The 20,118-nt window shown below is 42.2% G+C and overlaps 1 protein-coding gene across 1 annotated transcript in view; it reads right to left on the bottom strand.

The window, feature by feature from the left end:
* Positions 1-20,118, bottom strand: part of LOC112235582 (lysyl oxidase homolog 3B-like) — a 63,225-nt gene that overhangs the window by 9,196 nt on the left and 33,911 nt on the right. The window contains 5 exon segments of the mRNA XM_042325056.1: positions 1,881-2,124; positions 4,824-4,983; positions 8,473-8,643; positions 15,764-15,918; positions 19,620-19,800. Coding sequence (XP_042180990.1) covers positions 1,881-2,124; positions 4,824-4,983; positions 8,473-8,643; positions 15,764-15,918; positions 19,620-19,800 — 911 coding nt within the window.

Here is a 20,118-nt window from a genome sequence, read left to right as displayed (position 1 = left end):
AATATAATATAATATCTAATATTAACTAGTCTAACATAATATATTAACTAGTCTAATATAATATATTAACTAGTCTAATCTAATATAATATAATATCTAATATTAACTAGTCTAATATAATATATAAACTAATCTAATCTAATATAATATCATATCTAATATTAACTAGTCTAATATAATATATTAACTAATCTAATCTAATATAATATCATATCTAATATTAACTAGTCTAATATAATATATTAACTAATCTAATCTAATATTAACTAATCTAATATAATATCATATCTAATATTAACTAATCGAATCTAATATAATATAATATCTAATATTAACTAGTCTAATATAATATATTAACTAGTCTAATATAATATAATATCTAATATTAACTAGTCTAACATAATATATTAACTAGTCTAATATAATATATTAACTAGTCTAATCTAATATAATATAATATCTAATATTAACTAGTCTAATATAATATATAAACTAATCTAATCTAATATCATATCTAATATTAACTAGTCTAATATAATATATTAACTAATCTAATCTAATATAATATCATATCTAATATTAACTAGTCTAATATAATATATTAACTAGTCTAATATAATATATTAACTAATCTAATCTAATATAATATAATATCTAATATTAACTAGTCTAACATAATATATTAACTAGTCTAACATAATATATTAACTAGTCTAATATAATATATTAACTAGTCTAATCTAATATAATATAATATCTAATATTAACTAGTCTAATATCTAATATTAACTAATCTAATATAATATAATATCATATCTAATATTAACTAATCTAATATAATATCATATCTAATATTAACTAGTCTAATATAATATATTAACTAGTCTAATATAATATATTAACTAATCTAATCTAATATAATATCTAATATTAACTAGTCTAATATCTAATATTATCTAATCTAATCTAATATAATATCTAATATTAACTAATCTAATCTAATATATCATATCTAATATTAACTAATCTAATATAATATCATATCTAATATTAACTAATCTAATATATTAACTCATCTAATCTAATATAATATCATATCTAATATTAACTAGTCTAATATAATATATTAACTAGTCTAATATAATATATTAACTAATCTATCTAATATTAACTAATCTAATCTAATATAATATAATATCTAATATTAACTAGTCTAATATAATATATTAACTAGTCTAATATAATATATTAACTAGTCTAATATAATATATTAACTAGTCTAATATAATATATTAACTAATCTAATCTAATATAATATCTAATATTAACTAGTCTAATATCTAATATTATCTAATCTAATATAATATCATATCTAATATTAACTAATCTAATCTAATATATCATATCTAATATTAACTAATCTAATATAATATCATATCTAATATTAACTAATCTAATATATTAACTCATCTAATCTAATATAATATCATATCTAATATTAACTAGTCTAATATCTAATATTAACTAATCTAATATATCATATCTAATATTAACTAATCTAATATAATATCATATCTAATATTAACTAATCTAATATATTAACTCATCTAATATAATATCATATCTAATATTAACTAGTCTAATATCTAATATTAACTAATCTAATATTAACTAGTCTAATATAATATATTAATTGTAATGAACAAATAAAGTTTTATATGTAAGATGGTTAAATAAAGAGCAAAATTATTATTATTATATTACTATTTGTGCCCTGGTCCTATAAGGGGTACGCAGCTGGAGGTTGAATGTTTGAAGGGGTACGGGACTATAAAACATTTGGGAACCACACATCTAGATGACTAGGTTGCCATAGTTACCCGTGACAGGCGTGCCAGACCCAGGAGTGGCGACCGGCCTTGGGCCTGAAGTCGGCCCGTCCGATGTTGTGGATCTGAGAGGAGAACCGTAGCAGGCGGCGGTGTCCGTAGGGCCAGTTAGCACTAGCAGCAGACTTAGACAGACAGTTCTCCTCTGCTGCGCAGTACAACATGTGGAGTGGGCGGTCCTCAATGTACACGGACTGCTGGACCAGGGGAGCATTCAGGACCAGGTCAGACGCAGCTGGGAGGAGAGAGGAGGAGAGGAGATGAGGGACGAGGAGAGGGGGAGGAGAGGAGGAGGATGGGAGATGAGGGAAGAGGAGAGGGGGAGGAGAGGAGGAGGATGGGAGAAGAGGGAAGAGGAGATAGGAAGAGGAGGAGATGAGGGAAGAGGAGATGAGGGAAGAGGAGATAGGGGAGAAGAGGAGATGAGGGAAGAGGAGATGAGGGAAGAGGAGATGAGGGAAGAGGAGATAGGGGAGGAGATGAGGGAAGAGGAGATAGGGGGAGGAGAGGAGAAAGGAAGAGGAGGGGAGGAGAGGAGAAAGGAAGAGGAGGGGGAGGAGAGGAGAAAGGAAGAGGAGGGGGGAGGAGAGGAGAAAGGAAGAGGAGGGGGAGGAGAGGAGGGGGAGGAGAGGAGAAAGGAAGAGGAGGGGGAGGAGAGGAGGGGGAGGAGAGGAGAAAGGAAGAGGAGGGGGAGGAGAGGAGGGGGAGGAGAGGAGAAAGGAAGAGGAGGGGGGAGGAGAGGAGGGGGAGGGAGAGGAGAAAGGAAGAGGAGGGGAGGAGAGGAGGGGGAGGAGGAGAGGAGAAAGGAAGAGGAGGGGGGGAGGAGAGAGGAGGGGGAGGAGAGGAGAAAGGAGGGAGGGGGAGGAGAGGAGGGGGAGGAGAGGAGAGGAAGAGGAGGGGGAGGAGAGGAGGGGGAGGAGAGGAGGGGGAGGAGAGGAGAAAGGAAGAGGAGGGGGAGGAGAGGGGGGAGGAGAGAGGAAGAGGAGGGGGAAGAGAGGAAGAGGAGAGAGGAAGAGGAGAGAGGAAGAGGAGAGGGGAGGAGAGAGGAAGAGGAGAGGGGGAGGAGAGAGGAAGAGGAGAGGGGAGGAGAGAGGAAGAGGAGAGGGGGAGGAGAGAGGAAGAGGAGAGGGGGAGGAGAGAGGAAGGAGAGGGGGAGGAGAGAGGAAGAGGAGAGGGGGAGGAGAGAGGAAGAGGAGAGGGGGGAGAGAGAGAAGAGGAGAGGGGGAGGAGAGAGGAAGAGGAGAGGGGGAGGAGAGAGGAAGAGGAGAGGGGGAGGAGAGAGGAAGAGGAGAGAGGAGAGGAGAGAGGAAGAGGAGAGGGGGAGGAGAGGGAAGAGGAGAGGGGGAGGAGAGAGGAAGAGGAGAGGGGGAGGAGAGAGGGGGAGGAGAGGAGAAAGAGAGGAGGGGGAGGAGAGGAGGGGGAGGAGAGGAGAAAGGAAGAGGAGGGGGAGGAGAGGAGGGGGAGGAGAGGAGAAAGGAAGAGAGGGGGAGGAGAGGAGGGGGAGGAGAGGAGAAAGGAAGAGGGGGGGAGAGGGGGGAGGAGAGGAGAAAGGAAGAGGAGGGGAGGAGAGGAGGGGGAGGAGAGGAGAAAGGAAGAGGAGGGGGAGGAGAGGGGGAGGAGAGAGGAAGAGGAGAGGGGGAAGAGAGGAAGAGGAGAGAGGAAGAGGAGAGGGGGAGGAGAGAGGAAGAGGAGAGGGGGAGGAGAGAGGAAGAAGAGGGGGAGAGGGGGAGGAGAGGGGAGGAAGAGAGGAGAGGGGGAGGAGAGAGGAAGAGGAGAGGGGGAGGAGAGAGGAAGAGGAGAGGGGGAGGAGAGAGGAAGAGGAGAGGGGAGGGGGAAGAGGAGAGAGGAAGAGAGAGGAAGGGGAGGGGGAGGAGAGGGGAAGAGGAGAGGGGGAGGAGAGGGGAAGAGGAGAGGGGAAGAGGAAGAGGGGGGGGAGGAGAGAGGGGGAAGAGGAGAGGAGAGGGGGAGGAGAGGGAAGAGGAGAGGGGGAGGAGAGAGGAAGAGGAGAGGGGAGGAGAGAGGAAGAGGAGAGGGGGAGGAGAGAGGAAGAGGAGAGAGGAAGAGGAGAGGGGAGGAGAGAGGAAGAGGAGAGGGGGAGGAGAGAGGAAGAGGAGAGGGGGAGGAGAGAGGAAGAGGAGGGGGGAGAGAGAGGAAGAGGAGAGGGGAGGAGAGAGGGGGAGGAGAGAAGAGGAGGGGAGGAGAGAGGAAGAGGAGAGGAAGAGGAGAGGGGAGGAGAGAGGAAGAGGAGAGGGGAGGAGAGAGGAAGAGGAGAGGGGAGGAGAGGGAAGAGGAGAGGGGGAGGAGAGGGAAGAGGAGAGGGGGAGGAGAGGGGAGGAGAGGGGGAGGAGAGGGAAGAGGAGAGGGGGAGGAGAGGGGAAGAGGGGAGGAGGAGAGGAGGAGAGGGGAAGAGGAGAGGGGAAGAGGAGAGGGGGAGGAGAGGGGGAGAGGAGAGGAGAGGAGATGGGAAGAGGAGAGGGGAGGGAGGAGGGGGAGGAGAGGAGAGGAAGAGGAGAGGAGACGAGGGATGAAGAGGAGGAGAAGAGAGAAGAAGAGGGTAGTAACAGTCAAATCGTCAACATGTAGTTTCCAGCTCAATTTTAATTCCTTCAATGTCAGTTGATTACATTATATAATAACAGACCAATACTATATCTGTATCAATGTATAATAACAGACCAATACTATATCTGTATCAATGTATAATAACAGACCAATACTATATCTGTATCAATGTATAATAACAAGCCAATACTATATCTGTATCAATGTGTAATAACAAGCCAATACTATATCTAGCTCATACTGGTTGAGCATTCTGGTCACCCACTCTAGAATCGTAGGGTTTATTCATGTTTATGATTCTGTTACTGTGATACTAACACTTACGATTGTGTCATAACACTGTTACGTCCATTTATAAACAGAGTAACTCACTCTCTGAGCAGATGACGCCAGCAGAGAACTTAGCAGCTGTCTTCTGACAGCTGACGGTTTTGTGATGCTGACAGTGGCTCAGAGACATCTCGCTCCCTGTACACTTCACTCCACTCATCACCATCTCTGTTACGTTACTGCTGTCCCAGTACCATGTTTCCTTAGAGATGGGGAGGAGGAGGGGGGGCAGGATAACCAAAACAAACACACAAACAGAGCACAGACATTAAGAGGTTCTGATTTATAAAGTGCTTTTGCCAGTAACTCAAAGTGCAATACACACATAGAAACAAATAATACCAAAAGGGTTCTTTAGGTGTCCCAATGGAAGAACCCTCCTAATGACCGTTGTGGGTTCCAGTTAGAACCCGTTTGACTTGAACGTAGAACCCTCTGTGAAAAGGGTTCTATCTGCAACCGAAATGGATTCATCAATGGGTTCAACCATGGCGACAGCCAAAGAGCCCTTTTATGTTCTACATCAAGGATGGGCAACTTTCGTCACCTCTTTTTTCCCCCATCCTCCGTCTAACACACCTGACTCCAATAATCAACTAATTATATCAACTAACTAATCTTCAATTTAGAACCTGATTAGTTTAACCAGCTGTGTTTGCTAGGGTTTGGGGAAAACCTGTGACAACACTCTGGCCCCCTAAGGACTGGAGTTGCCCATCCCGGTTCTAGATAGAACTTTTTTTGTTTTCTTGCGTACTGGGGAAACTCACCTCTTCCTCATCCAACTCATCCACCACCAATGTGTAGCACCCACCTGAGTGATGCAACTCATTTGTGCCAGAATGGTCACCACACATCAGCTAGCAAGTTGGAGAGGTGAGGAGTGATATACAGTATGTCAATTAGGTTAGCATTCATGCTAATTTATGGCAAATAAATGCATTTAAATTTGTGCACGATCAACAATTTATAAACGACTGATGAAATTGATTGCCCATCTCATCAATCTGCCTGTGAAAAGCAACTTGCTCAGCCTCTGACTAAAAGACACCTTACAACTATGATAAGGCAGTACAGTAGAATACCTTAACTCAGAGAACTATTGACTTTATTCTCTGTGCTTTAAAGAAAAGAGAAACCTGAACGCTGCTCTTGCTGGTAGCATAGCTTGATTAAAGAGCAGTGTGCCGGTTTCTCTTTTCTTGGACGTTATTACCTTCAACAAGATAACTCCGATGTGAGTCTCTGTCAGGTAAGACAACTACATATCCCTATATGGTGATAAGGGAGTAGAATACTTTGGCTTGTAGGAATGAGCCGCGGTATTTACATTTCTTCTTCTCCCAGTGTTTACTCACAGTGATGGCATGCATGGAGTATCCCAGGCCTAGCTGTCTGCAGGCTACCATGGCCTCTTTAGTGGTCCAGCCTGCAGAGCACACTGTGCCCCACCGCGCCCCCACCTGAACCTCCACACGGCCCTCATAGTACGTCCTGCCTCCCACGATACGCACCTGCAGAAGGGCCCTAGGGGAAGTCAGTGATAGGCCCCTTTCTGTGCATTTCCACTGGGGATTTACGTCTCAGATTTATCCCCTAGGAGACGTCAATCAGATGTCCTGTCTGTAGCCTGTCTGTGCTTCCTCTAATCCAGTGTTTCCCAACTCTGGTCCTCCAGTACCCCCAACACCCTGGTCCTCCAGTGCCCCCAACACCCTGGTCCTCCAGTGCCCCCAACACCCTGGTCCTCCAGTACCCCCAACACCCTGGTCCTCCAGTGCCCCCAACACCCTGGTCCTCCAGTGCCCCACCCTGGTCCTCCAACACCCCTGGTCCTCCAGTACCCCCAACACCCTGGTCCTCCAGTACCCCCAACACCCTGGTCCTCCACCCCCACCCTGGTCCTCCAGTACCCCCAACACCCTGGTCCTCCAGTACCCCCAACACCCTGGTCCTCCAGTACCCCCAACACCCTGGTCCTCCAGTACCCCCAACACCCTGGTCCTCCAGTACCCCCAACACCCTGGTCCTCCAGTACCCCCAACACCCTGGTCCTCCAGTACCCCCAACACCCTGGTCCTCCAGTACCCCCAACACCCCAACACCCTGGTCCTCCAGTACCCCCAACACCCTGGTTCTCCAGTACCCCCAACACCCTGGTCCTCCAGTACCCCCAACACCCTGGTCCTCCAGTACCCCCCAACACCCTGGTCCTCCAGTACCCCAAAACCCTGTTCCTCCAGTACCCCCAAACCCTGGTCCTCCAGTACCCCCCCAACACCCTGGTCCTCCAGTACCCCCACACCCTGGTCCTCCAGTAGCCCCCAACACCCTGGTCCTCCAGTACCCCCAACACCCTGGTCCTCCAGTACCCCCAACACCCTGGTCCTCCAGTACCCCCAACACCCTGGTCCTCCAGTACCCCCAACACCCTAACACCCTGGTCCTCCAGTAGCCCCCAACACCCTGGTCCTCCAGTAGCCCCCAACACCCTTACACCCTGGTCCTCCAGTAGCCCCCAACACCCCTACACCCTGGTCTTCCAGTAGCCCCCAACACCCTGGTCCTCCAGTAGCCCCCAACACCCTGGTCCTCCAGTAGCCCCCAACACCCCTACACCCTGGTCTTCCAGTAGCCCCCAACACCCTGGTGTTGGGGGTACTGGAGGACCAGAGTTGGGAAACACTGTGCACGTGTCAAATGTCAGTCCTTGAGGGCCCAGTGTCTCATAGAATAATATGTCAGTCCTTGAGGGCCCAGTGTCTCATAGAATAATATGTCAGTCCTTGAGGGCCCAGTGTCTCACAGAATAACATGTCAGTCCTTGAGGGCCCAGTGTCTCATAGAATAACATGTCAGTCCTTGAGGGCCCAGTGTCTCATAGAATAACATGTCAGTCCTTGAGGGCCCAGTGTCTCATAGAATAACATGTCAGTCCTTGAGGGCCCAGTGTCTCATAGAATAACATGTCAGTCCTTGAGGGCCAGGGGTTTGCTGATGCAGCTGCTGCTGTGGGATTAGTCCATAGACTCATAGAACAACATGTCAGAATGAACATGTCAGGGTGAGTCATGGAGCGGGGGAGCCACATTGGTTCCTTCCTGGTGGGTAGGGAGAACCAATGAGGTGTCGCCACCTGGTATGTTATGGTTGGCTGTTGGCTCATCACCCGCAGCAATGGGGTGGGGGATTTAGTATAAACCAGTGGTATTCAAACTTCTCAAGTGAGGACCTAATTTTTTCCCCAGAATTTCTGGGGACCCAATGTTTTCATATCTCCTATCAAAATTGAGTTAACAAATACATACATTTACTCAATTAAATTTTATTTTCAAATTATCTTTCTCAATATGGAATGGAGTTTGCAAATTGTCCCATAAAAGGATCTGTACTCTGCATTTTTGGTTTTAAAATTTGGCGACCGCACTGCAATTACCCAGCGTGACCCCAACCCTGAATACTACTGGTCTAATGGTTAAGACAGTGAGAGGTCCGCGGACCATGTCTGATTCGTTACATTATCAGGGGATTCATGTATTATCATGATTGGTTGAGGGGATGTACGTGTGTTCCATAGTTGCCATGGTAAGTGAGGTTGGAGATTCATGGTAATTGTAGTCCACGGTTATAACCTGGTTTGAGCATATTATATTAGCAGTGGAAAAGCAGTTAGCTTGGCTAATAGACCTACTTGCAGGCCGTTGTTAGCGTAGCCTAGCCCCAGCTGTCTGCAGGCCACCATGGCCTCCTTGGTGCCCCAGGCCCCTCCACATATCAGGCCCCAGCTCCTGGTCCCGTTAGCCTCTGTGCTCAGCACCTCCACCCGCCCCTCATACCGCGTACGGCCCCCTGTCAGGCGGATCTGTGGGGGGCAGACGGGTTAGGAAGCAGAGGGCGGGTGTGTACGAGTAGGAGTGCGGAGACGGGGGAAGTATGGTCCGGCTGAATACAGGGCATTTAGCCACACTCTTCGAAAAAAGGGTTCCAAAAGGGTTCTTCGTCTGTCCCCATAGGATAACCTTTTTGTTTTGGTTCCAGGTAGAACCATTTTTGGTTCTAGGTAGAACCATTTTTGGTTCTAGGTAGAACCCTTTTGGGTTCCGTGTAGAACCCTCTGTGGAAAGGTTCTAGATACAGTGCATTCGGAAAATATTCAGACCCCTTGATTTTTTTCCCCACATTTTGTTACGTCACTGTCACGTTCTGACCTTGGTTCTTTTGTGTTTTCTTTGTTTTAGTGTTGGTCAGGACGTGAGCTGAGTGGGCATTCTATGTTGTATGTCTAGTTTGTCTATTTCTATGTTTGGCCTGATATGCTTCTCAATCAGAGGCAGGTGTTAAGTCATTGTTCTCGCTTATCGTCTATATTAAAGATGTTGAACACTAACCACGCTGCATTTTGGTCCTCTCCCTTCAGCAGAAGAAAACCGTTACAGTCACAGCCGTATTCTAGAATTGATTCAATGGTTGGTTTCCCTCATCAATCTACATACAATAGCCCATAACAGGTAGTTTTTTCTCGAAATATTCCATTTACATAAGTATTAAGACCCATTATTCTCTGCAGATCCTCTCAAGCTCTGTCAGGTTGGATGGGGAGCGTTGCTGCACAGCTATTTTCAGGTCTCTCCAGAGATGTTCGATCGGGTTCAAATCCGAGCTCTGGTTGGGTCACTCAAGGACATTCAGAGACTTGTTCCGAAGCCACTCCTGCGTTGTCTTGGCTGTGTGCTTAGGGTCCTGTTGTGAACCTGTTGTCACGTTCTGACCTTAGTTCTTTTATTATGTCTTTGTTTTAGTATGGTCAGGGTGTGAGTTGGGTGGGTTGTCTATGTTCTGACCTTAGGTCTTTTATTATGTCTTTGTTTTAGTATGGTCAGGGCGTTTGGGTGGGTTGTCTATGTTCCTGACCTTAGTTCTTTTATTATGTCTTTGTTTTAGTATGGTCAGGGCGTGAGTTGGGTGGGTTATCTGATGTCTTTTATTATGTCTTTGTTTTAGTGTGGTCTTTTGGGTGGGTTGTCTATGTTTTGGGATTCCTGTTGGGTTTATCTATGTTCCTTTTTCTATGTTTTGGTATTTCCCTGGTCTGGTTCTCAATCAGAGGCAGCTGTCTATCGTTGACCAGGCAGCCTGGTTTCACTTTCAGAGGCAGCTGTCTATCGTTGACCAGGCAGCCTGGTTTCACTTTCAGAGGCAGCTGTCTATCGTTGACCAGGCAGCCTGGTTTCACTTTCAGTGTCTCACCAGGCAGCCTGGTTTCACTTTCAGAGTGGTGATTATTGATTATTTCCTTTGTCTGTGTTCATTCACGTTGTTATGTTGTATTTTTGTAGTGTTCAGTTTTATATATTAAAATGGACACTTACCACGCTGCACATTGGTCCGACCTCTCTTACTCCTCGTCAGAAGAAGAGGAGACTCGTTACACCAGTCTGAGGTCCTGAGCGCTCTGGAGCAGGTTTTCATCAAGGATCTCTCTGCATTTAGCGCTGTTATCTTTCTCTCGATCCTGACTAGTCTCCCAGTCCTTGACACTGCATAACATCCCCACAGCATGATGCTGCCAGCACCATGCTTCACCGTAGGGATGGTGCCAGGTTTCCTCCAGATGTGACGCTTGGCATTCAGGCCAAAGAGTTCAATCTTGGTTTCATCAAACCAGAGAATCTTGTTTCTCATGGTCTAAGAGTCATTTAGGTGCCTTTTGGCAAACTCCAAGTGGGCTGTCATTTGCCTTTTAATGAGGAGTGGCTTCCGTCTGGCCACTACCATACAGGCCTGATTGGTGGAGTGCTACAGAGATGGTTGTCCTTCTGGAAGGTTCTGCCATCTCCACAGAGGAACTCCGGAACTCTGTCAGAGAGACCATCAGGTTCTTGGTCACCTCTCTGACCAAGGCACTTCTCCACCGATTGCTCATTTTGGCCCTGAGGCCAACTCTAGGAAGAGCCTTGGTGGTTCCAAACTTCTTCCATTTAAGAATGATGGAGGCCACTGTGTTATTGGGAGAAAAAAAATTGGTACCCTTCCTCAGATCTGTGCCTCGACACAATCCTGTCTCTGAGCTCTACGGACAATTCCTTTGACCTCGTGGCTTTGTTTTTGCCCTGACATGCACTGTGGGACCTTATATAGACAGGTGTGTGCCTTTCCAAATCATGTCCAATCAATTTAATTTACCACAGGTGGACTCCAATGAAGTTGTAGAAACATCTCAAGGATGATCAATGGAAACAGGATGTACCTGAGCTCAATATTGAGTCTCATAGCAAAGGGTCTGAATACCTATGTATATAAGGCATTTCTGTAAAAAAACTACATTTTTTACACTTGCGGACATTTCTAAAAATCTGTTTTCACTTTGTCATTATGGTTTATTGTGTGTAGATTTTTATGAATTCAATCCATTTTAGAATAAGGCTGTAACGTAACAAAATGTACAAAAAGTCAAGGGGCACCTTGTCTGAATACTTTCTGAATGCACTGTAGCACCTTGTTTTCTAAGAGTGTAGACATAATATGTCTGCATCTCAAATGGAACCCTGTTCCCTATATGGTGCACTACTATAGACCAGGGCCCTATAGAACCCTGTTCCCTATATAGTGCACTACTATAGACCAGGGCCCTATAGAACCCTGTTCCCTATATAGTGCACTACTATAGACCAGGGCCCTATAGAACCCTGTTCCCTATATAGTGCACTACTATAGACCAGGGCCCTATAGAACCCTGTTCCCTATATAGTGCACTACTATAGACCAGGGCCCTATAGAACCCTGTTCCCTATATAGTGCACTACTATAGACCAGGGCCCTATAGAACCCTGTTCCCTATATAGTGTACTACTATAGACCAGGGCCCTATAGAACCCTGTTCCCTATATAGTGCACTACTATAGACCAGGGCCCTATAGAACCCTGTTCCCTATATAGTGCACTACTATAGACCAGGGCCCTATAGAACCCTGTTCCCTATATAGTGCACTACTAGGGCCCTATAGACCAGGGCCCCCTATAGAACCCTGTTCCCTATATAGTGCACTACTATAGACCAGGGCCCGATAGAACCCTGTTCCCTATATAGTGCACTACTATAGACCAGGGCCCGATAGAACCCTGTTCCCTATATAGTGCACTACTATAGACCAGGGCCCGATAGAACCCTGTTCCCTATATAGTGCACTACTATAGACCAGGGCCCTATAGAACCCTGTTCCCTATATAGTGCACTACTATAGACCAGGGCCCGATAGAACCCTGTTCCCTATATAGTGCACTACTATAGACCAGGGCCCTATAGAACCCTGAACCCTTCCCTATATAGTGCACTACTATAGACCAGGGCCCGATAGAACCCTGTTCCCTATATAGTGCACTACTATAGACCAGGGCCCGATAGAACCCTGTTCCCTATATAGTGCACTACTATAGACCAGGGCCCTATAGAACCCTGTTCCCTATATAGTGCACTACTATAGACCAGGGCCCTATAGAACCCTGTTCCCTATATAGTGCACTACTATAGACCAGGGCCCTATAGAACCCTGTTCCCTATATAGTGCACTACTATAGACCAGGGCCCTATAGAACCCTGTTCCCTATATAGTGCACTACTATAGACCAGGGCCCTATAGAACCCTGTTCCCTATATAGTGCACTACTATAGACCAGGGCCCTATAGAACCCTGTTCCCTATATAGTGCACTACTATAGACCAGGGCCCGATAGAACCCTGTTCCCTGTTGAACAGGACTCATTGGGTGCTATACGTTAGTTAAGGGTTTCTGAAGCTCTTTGTTATGTATTGTTAAAGGCATGTAGTGTTATGTAGTGTTATGTAGTGTTATGTAGTGTTATGTAGTGTTATGTATTGTTATAGGTATGTAGTGGTATGTATTGTTATGTAGTGTTATGTAGTGTTATGTAGTGTTATGTAGTGTTATGTATTGTTATAGGTATGTAGTGGTATGTATTGTTATGTAGTGTTATGTATTGTTATGTAGTGTTATGTAGTGTTATGTATTGTTATGTAGTGTTATGTAGTGTTATGTATTGTTATGTAGTGTTATGTAGTGTTATGTAGTGTTATGTATTGTTATAGGTATGTAGTGGTATGTATTGTTATGTAGTGTTATGTAGTGTTATGTAGTGTTATGTAGTGTTATGTATTGTTATAGGTATGTAGTGTTATGTATTGTTATAGGTATGTAGTGTTATGTAGTGTTATGTAGTGTTATGTAGTGTTATGTAGTGTTATGTAGTGTTATGTATTGTTATAGGTATGTAGTGGTATGTATTGTTATGTAGTGTTATGTAGTGTTATGTAGTGTTATGTAGTGTTATGTATTGTTATGTAGGTATGTATGTGGTATGTATTGTTATGTAGTGTTATGTATTGTTATGTAGTGTTATGTAGTGTTATGTATTGTTATGTAGTGTTATGTATTGTTATAGGTATGTAGTGGTATGTATTGTTATGTAGTGTTATGTATTGTTATGTAGTGTTATGTAGTGTTATGTATTGTTATAGGTATGTAGTGGTATGTATTGTTATGTAGTGGTATGTATTGTTATGTAGTGTTATGTAGTGGTATGTATTGTTATGTAGTGTTATGTATTGTTATGTAGTGTTATGTAGTGTTATGTATTGTTATAGGTATGTAGTGGTATGTATTGTTATGTAGTGGTATGTATTGTTATGTAGTGTTATGTAGTGGTATGTATTGTTATGTATTGTTATGTATTGTTAAAGGCATGTGTTTGATGAGAGTGAAGGACATCATGACACACATCACATAGTCAGGATGCGTGTTAGGTTTACATCTCTGATCACAATACTACTAACATTGTATTGAACATTACTGCAGCATTTCTGCCCAATCAGGGATCTATCAACACATCGCTGATCAATAAACTGTTAAAAATTCACAGTAAATATAATACCTATTGTTCCCCCGTTTGCTTAACTACATTTTTACTGAGGCCAAGATTCAATCTGTAGTGCTGAAAGTCAACAGTATATTACATTTTAAATTTAAAGGCAATGTTCCCGTGTCCCGTAAACACTGTATTACTGTAAACACTGTATTACTGTAAACACTGTTACTGTAAACACTGTAAACACTGTATTACTGTGAAACACTGTATTACGGTAAACACTGTATTACGGTAAACACTGTATTACTGTGAAACACTGTATTACTGTGAAACACTGTATTACGGTAAACACTGTATTACTGTAAACACTGTATTACTGTAAACACTGTATTACTGTGAAACACTATTACTGTGAAACACTGTATTACGGTAAACACTGTATTACTGTGAAACACTGTATTACTGTGAAACACTGTATTACGGTAAACACTGTATTACGGTAAACACTGTATTACGGTAAACACTGTATTACGGTAAACACTGTATTACGGTAAACACTGTATTACTGTGAAACACTGTATTACTGTATTACGAAACACTGTATTACGGTAAACACTGTATTACTGTGAAACACTGTATTACGGTAAACACTGTATTACTGTAAATACTGTAAACACTGTATTACTGTGAAACACTGTATTACTGTAAACACTGTATTACGGTAAACACTGTATTACGGTAAACACTGTATTACGGTAAACACTGTATTACTGTAAACACTGTATTACGGTAAACTCTGTATTACGGTAAACACTGTATTACGGTAAACACTGTATTACGGTAAACACTGTATTACGGTAAACACTATATTACTGTAAACACTGTATTACTGTAAACACTGTATTACTGTGAAACACTGTATTACGGTAAACACTGTATTACGGTAAACACTGTTACTGTAAACACTGTATTACTGTAAACACTGTATTACTGTGAAACACTGTATTACGGTAAACACTGTATTACGGTAAACACTGTATTACGGTAAACACTATTACTGTAAACACTGTATTACAGTAAACACTGTATTACTGTAAACACTGTATTACTGTGAAACACTATTACGGTAAACACTGTATTACGGTAAACACTGTATTACTGTGAAACACTGTATTACGGTAAACACTGTATTACGGTAAACACTGTATTACGGTAAACACTGTATTACTGTAAACACTGTATTACTGTGAAACACTGTATTACTGTGAAACACTGTATTACGGTAAACACTGTATTACTGTGAAACACTGTATTACTGTAAATACTGTAAACACTGTATTACTGTGAAACACTGTATTACGGTAAACACTGTATTACGGTAAACACTGTATTACGGTAAACACTGTATTACGGTAAACACTGTATTACGGTAAACACTATTACTGTAAACACTGTATTACGGTAAACACTGTATTACGGTAAACACTGTATTACGGTAAACACTATTACTGTAAACACTGTATTACTGTAAACACTGTATTACGGTAAACACTATTACTGTAAACACTGTATTACTGTAAACACTGTATTACGGTAAACACTGTATTACGGTAAACACTGTATTACGGTAAACACTATTACTGTAAACACTGTATTACGATAAACACTGTATTACGGTAAACACTGTATTACGGTAAACACTGTATTACGGTAAACACTGTATTACGGTAAACACTGTATTATGGTAAACACTATTACTGTAAACACTGTATTACGGTAAACACTGTATTACGGTAAACACTATTACTGTAAACACTGTATTACGTCGGCTCAATCAAAAGTTCCCTTTAAATTTCAATCACGCTATAACTCTGATCTTCAGTGCTACTAGTTTATACTAGTTTAGACTAGTTTAGACTAGTTATATTTGGTATGACTTGCATGATCACATGAACATCATCTTGTCAACGACGGGTACAACGTGTTTTCAGTAAAACAGGAAATCAGTAAAACGGGAAATGGCACTAACTGGCCCCTCTGGGATGATTGAAGTTCATTAAACAGAATGGAACTGAGTTTAAACTGAATAGTTAGTCTCTGACCGAGTTCTCCAGAGCCATGTATGGCGTGTTGCACCTCACAGCGGCGTCTTCTACATGCTGGCAGTCCTCTGAGGTTATGTTCTTAAAGCCACAGTTCCACATCGACTTCTCCGTCCCCAGACACTGGACCTCATTCATGTGGATAGGACCCATCCCTAAAGACACACACACACACACACACAGACACAAACACAGACACACAGACACACACACACACACACACACACACAGACACACAGACACAGACACACACACACACGACACAGACACACACACACAGACACACAGACACAGACACAAACACAGACACACAGACACACACACAGACACACAGACACAGACACACACACACACGACACAGACACACACACACAGACACACAGACACACACACACAGACACACACACACAGACACACACACACAGACACACACACACAGACACACACACACAGAAAGACACTGCTGTAATAAGCGTTGTCAAGATGTGTAGAAAACCTTCATTGAAACCAAAAACATTTTAAAAGACAGTAGTACTCATAGTAAATCCCAGGTCTGTCACGTTCTGACCTTAGTTCTGTTATTATATCTTTGTTTTAGTATGGTCAGGGCGTGATATGATATATGACATTATAGTGTCTATAATACTGTAAGGGGTTAATCTAAATCGGAAACCATAGTAAATCCCAGAACATAGTGTCTATAATACTGTAAGGGGTTCTTCTACATAGATCATAGTAAATCCCAGGTCATAGTGTCTATAATACTGTAAGGGGTTCTTCTACATAGATCATAGTAAATCCCAGGTCATAGTGTCTATAATACTGTCAGGGGTTCTTCTACATAGATCATAGTAAATCCCAGGTCATAGTGTCTATAATACTGTGATAAGCTCACATAGTTACTGTAAGGTAAAGAACAGGGTAAAACACTTCATTATGAGGTAAAGAACAGGGTAAAACACTTCATTATGAGGTAAAGAAACAGGGTAAAACACTTCAGTATGAGGTAAAGAACAGGGTAAAACAGGGTAAAACACTTCAGTATGAGGTAAAGAACAGGGTGAAACAGGGTGAAACACTTCATTATGAGGTAAAGAACAGGGTGAAACAGGGTAAAACACTTCATTATGAGGTAAAGAACAGGGTAAAACAGGGTAAAACACTTCATTATGAGGTAAAGAACAGGGTGAAACAGGGTGAAACACTTCATTATGAGGTAAAGAACAGGGTAAAACACTTCATTATGAGGTAAAGAACAGGGTAAAACAGGGTGAAACACTTCATTATGAGGTAAAGAACAGGGTGAAACAGGGTGAAACACTTCATTATGAGGTAAAGAACAGGGTGAAACACTTCATTATGAGGTAAAGAACAGGGTAAAACAGGGTAAAACACTTCATTATGAGGTAAAGAACAGGGTAAAACACTTCATTATGAGGTAAAGAACAGGGTAAAACACTTCAGTATGAGGTAAAGAACAGGGTAAAACACTTCAGTATGAGGTAAAGAACAGGGTGAAACAGGGTAAAACACTTCATTATGAGGTAAAGAACAGGGTAAAACACTTCATTATGAGGTAAAGAACAGGGTAAAACACTTCAGTATGAGGTAAAGAACAGGGTAAAACAGGGTAAAACACTTCAGTATGAGGTAAAGAACAGGGTGAAACAGGGTGAAACACTTCATTATGAGGTAAAGAACAGGGTGAAACACTTCAGTATGAGGTAAAGAACAGGGTAAAACACTTCAGTATGAGGTAAAGAACAGGGTAAAACAGGGTAAAACACTTCAGTATGAGGTAAAGAACAGGGTAAAACACTTCAGTATGAGGTAAAGAACAGGGTAAAACAGGGTAAAACACTTCAGTATGAGGTAAAGAACAGGGTAAAAAAAACTTCATTGACATAGATATAAGGGCTTGACATAAAAGTCAGATAAATTAAAATAAGATTTTTGCTGGACACAGCTTGTTTTGTGGGAAGACAGGGGTTTAGGTCTACTGGAATTACTTTGTTCTTAGGGAAACCACGTCAAAGACTTGAATACGTTTTTGGGAGAAATCATTACCAAAAGCATATTTCTTTCCAACCTCTTATGAACTAAAAAAAACATTTAAAAAAAAATATAACGAAATGTCTCACCATGTGTCACACCCTGACCGTAGAGATCTTTTTATTCTCTATGTTTGGTTGGTCAGGGTGTGACTCGGGTGGGAAACTCTATGCTCTGTATTTCTATGTTTTCTATTTCTTTGTGTTTGGCCGACTGTGGTTCTCAATCAGGGGCAGCTGTCTATCGTTGTCTCTGACTGGGAATCATACTTAGGCAGCCTGTTTTCCTTTTGGTTGTTGTGGGTAGTTGTCTTTGTTAGTGACCTGTATAGCCCTAGTCAGCTTCACGGTCGTTTTTTGTGTGTTGTTTCTTGTTGGCGACATTTATAATAAAGAGAAATGTACGCTCACCACGCTGTACCTTGGTCCAGTCATTTCCATGAAGAAGACGCACATGACACCATGTGTGTAATACCATTAATATATATACATGTGTGTAATACCATTAATATATATACATGTGTGTAATACCATTAATATATATACATGTGTGTAATACCATTAATATATATACATGTGTGTAATACCATTAATATATATACATGTGTGTAATACCATTAATATATATACATGTGTGTAATACCATTAATATATATACATGTGTGTAATACCATTAATATATATACATGTGTGTATATATATATACATGTGTGTAATACATGTGTGTAATACCATTAATATATATACATGTGTGTAATACCATTAATATATATACATGTGTGTAATACCATTAATATATATACATGTGTGTAATACCATTAATATATATACATGTGTGTAATACCATTAATATATATACATGTGTGTAATACCATTAATATATATACACTACCAGTCAGAAGTTTGGACACTTGCTCATTCAAGGTTTTTTCTTATTTATTTATTTTTACTATTTTCTACATTGTAGAATAATAGTGAAGACATCAACACTATGAAATAACACATATGGAGTCAGGTAGTAACCAAAAAAGTGTTTAAAAAAACAACAACATTCTTGGCATTCTCTCAACCAGGTAGTCAAGCGCTATGATGAAACTGCCAACAGCCAAGACAATGCAGGAGTGGCTTTGGGACAAGTCTCTGAATGTCCTTGAGTGGCCCAGCCAGAGCCCAGACTTGAACCCTGATCAAACATCTCTGGAGAAACCTGAAAATAGCTGTGCAGTGACACTCCCCATCCAACTTGACATCTTGAGAGGATCTGCAGAGAAGAATGGGAGAAACTCCCCAAATACAGCTGTGCCAAGCTTGTAGCGTCATACCCAAGAAGACTGGAGGCTGTAATTGCTGCCAATGGTGCTTTAACAAAGCATTGAGTAAAGGGTCAGAATACTGATCTAAATGTGATATTTCAGTTTCTCATAAATTAGCAACATTTTCTAAAAACATGTTTTTGCATCGTCATTATGGGGTATCGTGTGTAGATTGATAAGGGTAAAAAAAACAATTGAATCAATTTTAGAGTACGGCTGTAACGTAACAAAATGTGGAAAAGGTTATGGGGTCTCAATGCTTTCCTGAAGGCACTGTGTTTACAGATTATTTTAGGTGTTTTAACACTTTATAGAGACAAGTTGGAAATCAAAGGGAGAGATTGGAAGAGAAACAGTGGGAAGTGGACACAGGGACACGGTCTTCAGTTGGACGTTGTATATGTGACTGTTCTGGGAGTGTAACCACTACACCAAGTCTCTGCACAAATCCATTGATCTACATAAGGTTAAACCACAGTGCTCAGTCCTCACCTTCTCCCATGCGAGCTCCAGTCAGGGCCTCCTTGGCAGATCCGAAGCCCAGCTCCCTGCACACAACACTGGCTGACAGCAGGGTCCAACGGTCGTCACACACCGTGCCCCACTCATTGTTCTTCAGCACCTCTACTCTGCCCTCACCCAGCTTGGCACCACCCTTCAGCCTCACCGTGCTCTGATGGGAGAGGAAAGCAAGGGACACAGTTGACTTACAAAGATACTGAGAGGAGAGGAGAGTTAACTCACTGTGTTCTACAGACGGGAGACAGTTAACTCACTGTGTTCTACAGACAGGAGACAGTTAACTCACTGTGTTCTACAGACAGGAGACAGTTAACTCACTGTGTTCTACTGACAGGAGACAGTTAACTCACTGTGTTCTACAGACAGAAGACAGTTAACTCACTGTGTTCTACAGACAGGAGACAGTTAACTCACTGTGTTCTACAGACAGGAGACAGTTAACTCACTGTGTTCTACAGACAGGAGACAG

The sequence above is a fragment of the Oncorhynchus tshawytscha genome, linkage group LG08 (assembly GCF_018296145.1).
Source record: "Oncorhynchus tshawytscha isolate Ot180627B linkage group LG08, Otsh_v2.0, whole genome shotgun sequence".
Classification (NCBI taxonomy): Eukaryota; Metazoa; Chordata; class Actinopteri; order Salmoniformes; family Salmonidae; genus Oncorhynchus; species Oncorhynchus tshawytscha.
Note: the sequence above shows the minus strand (reverse complement) of the source record. Positions and strands in the feature narration are given on the sequence as shown.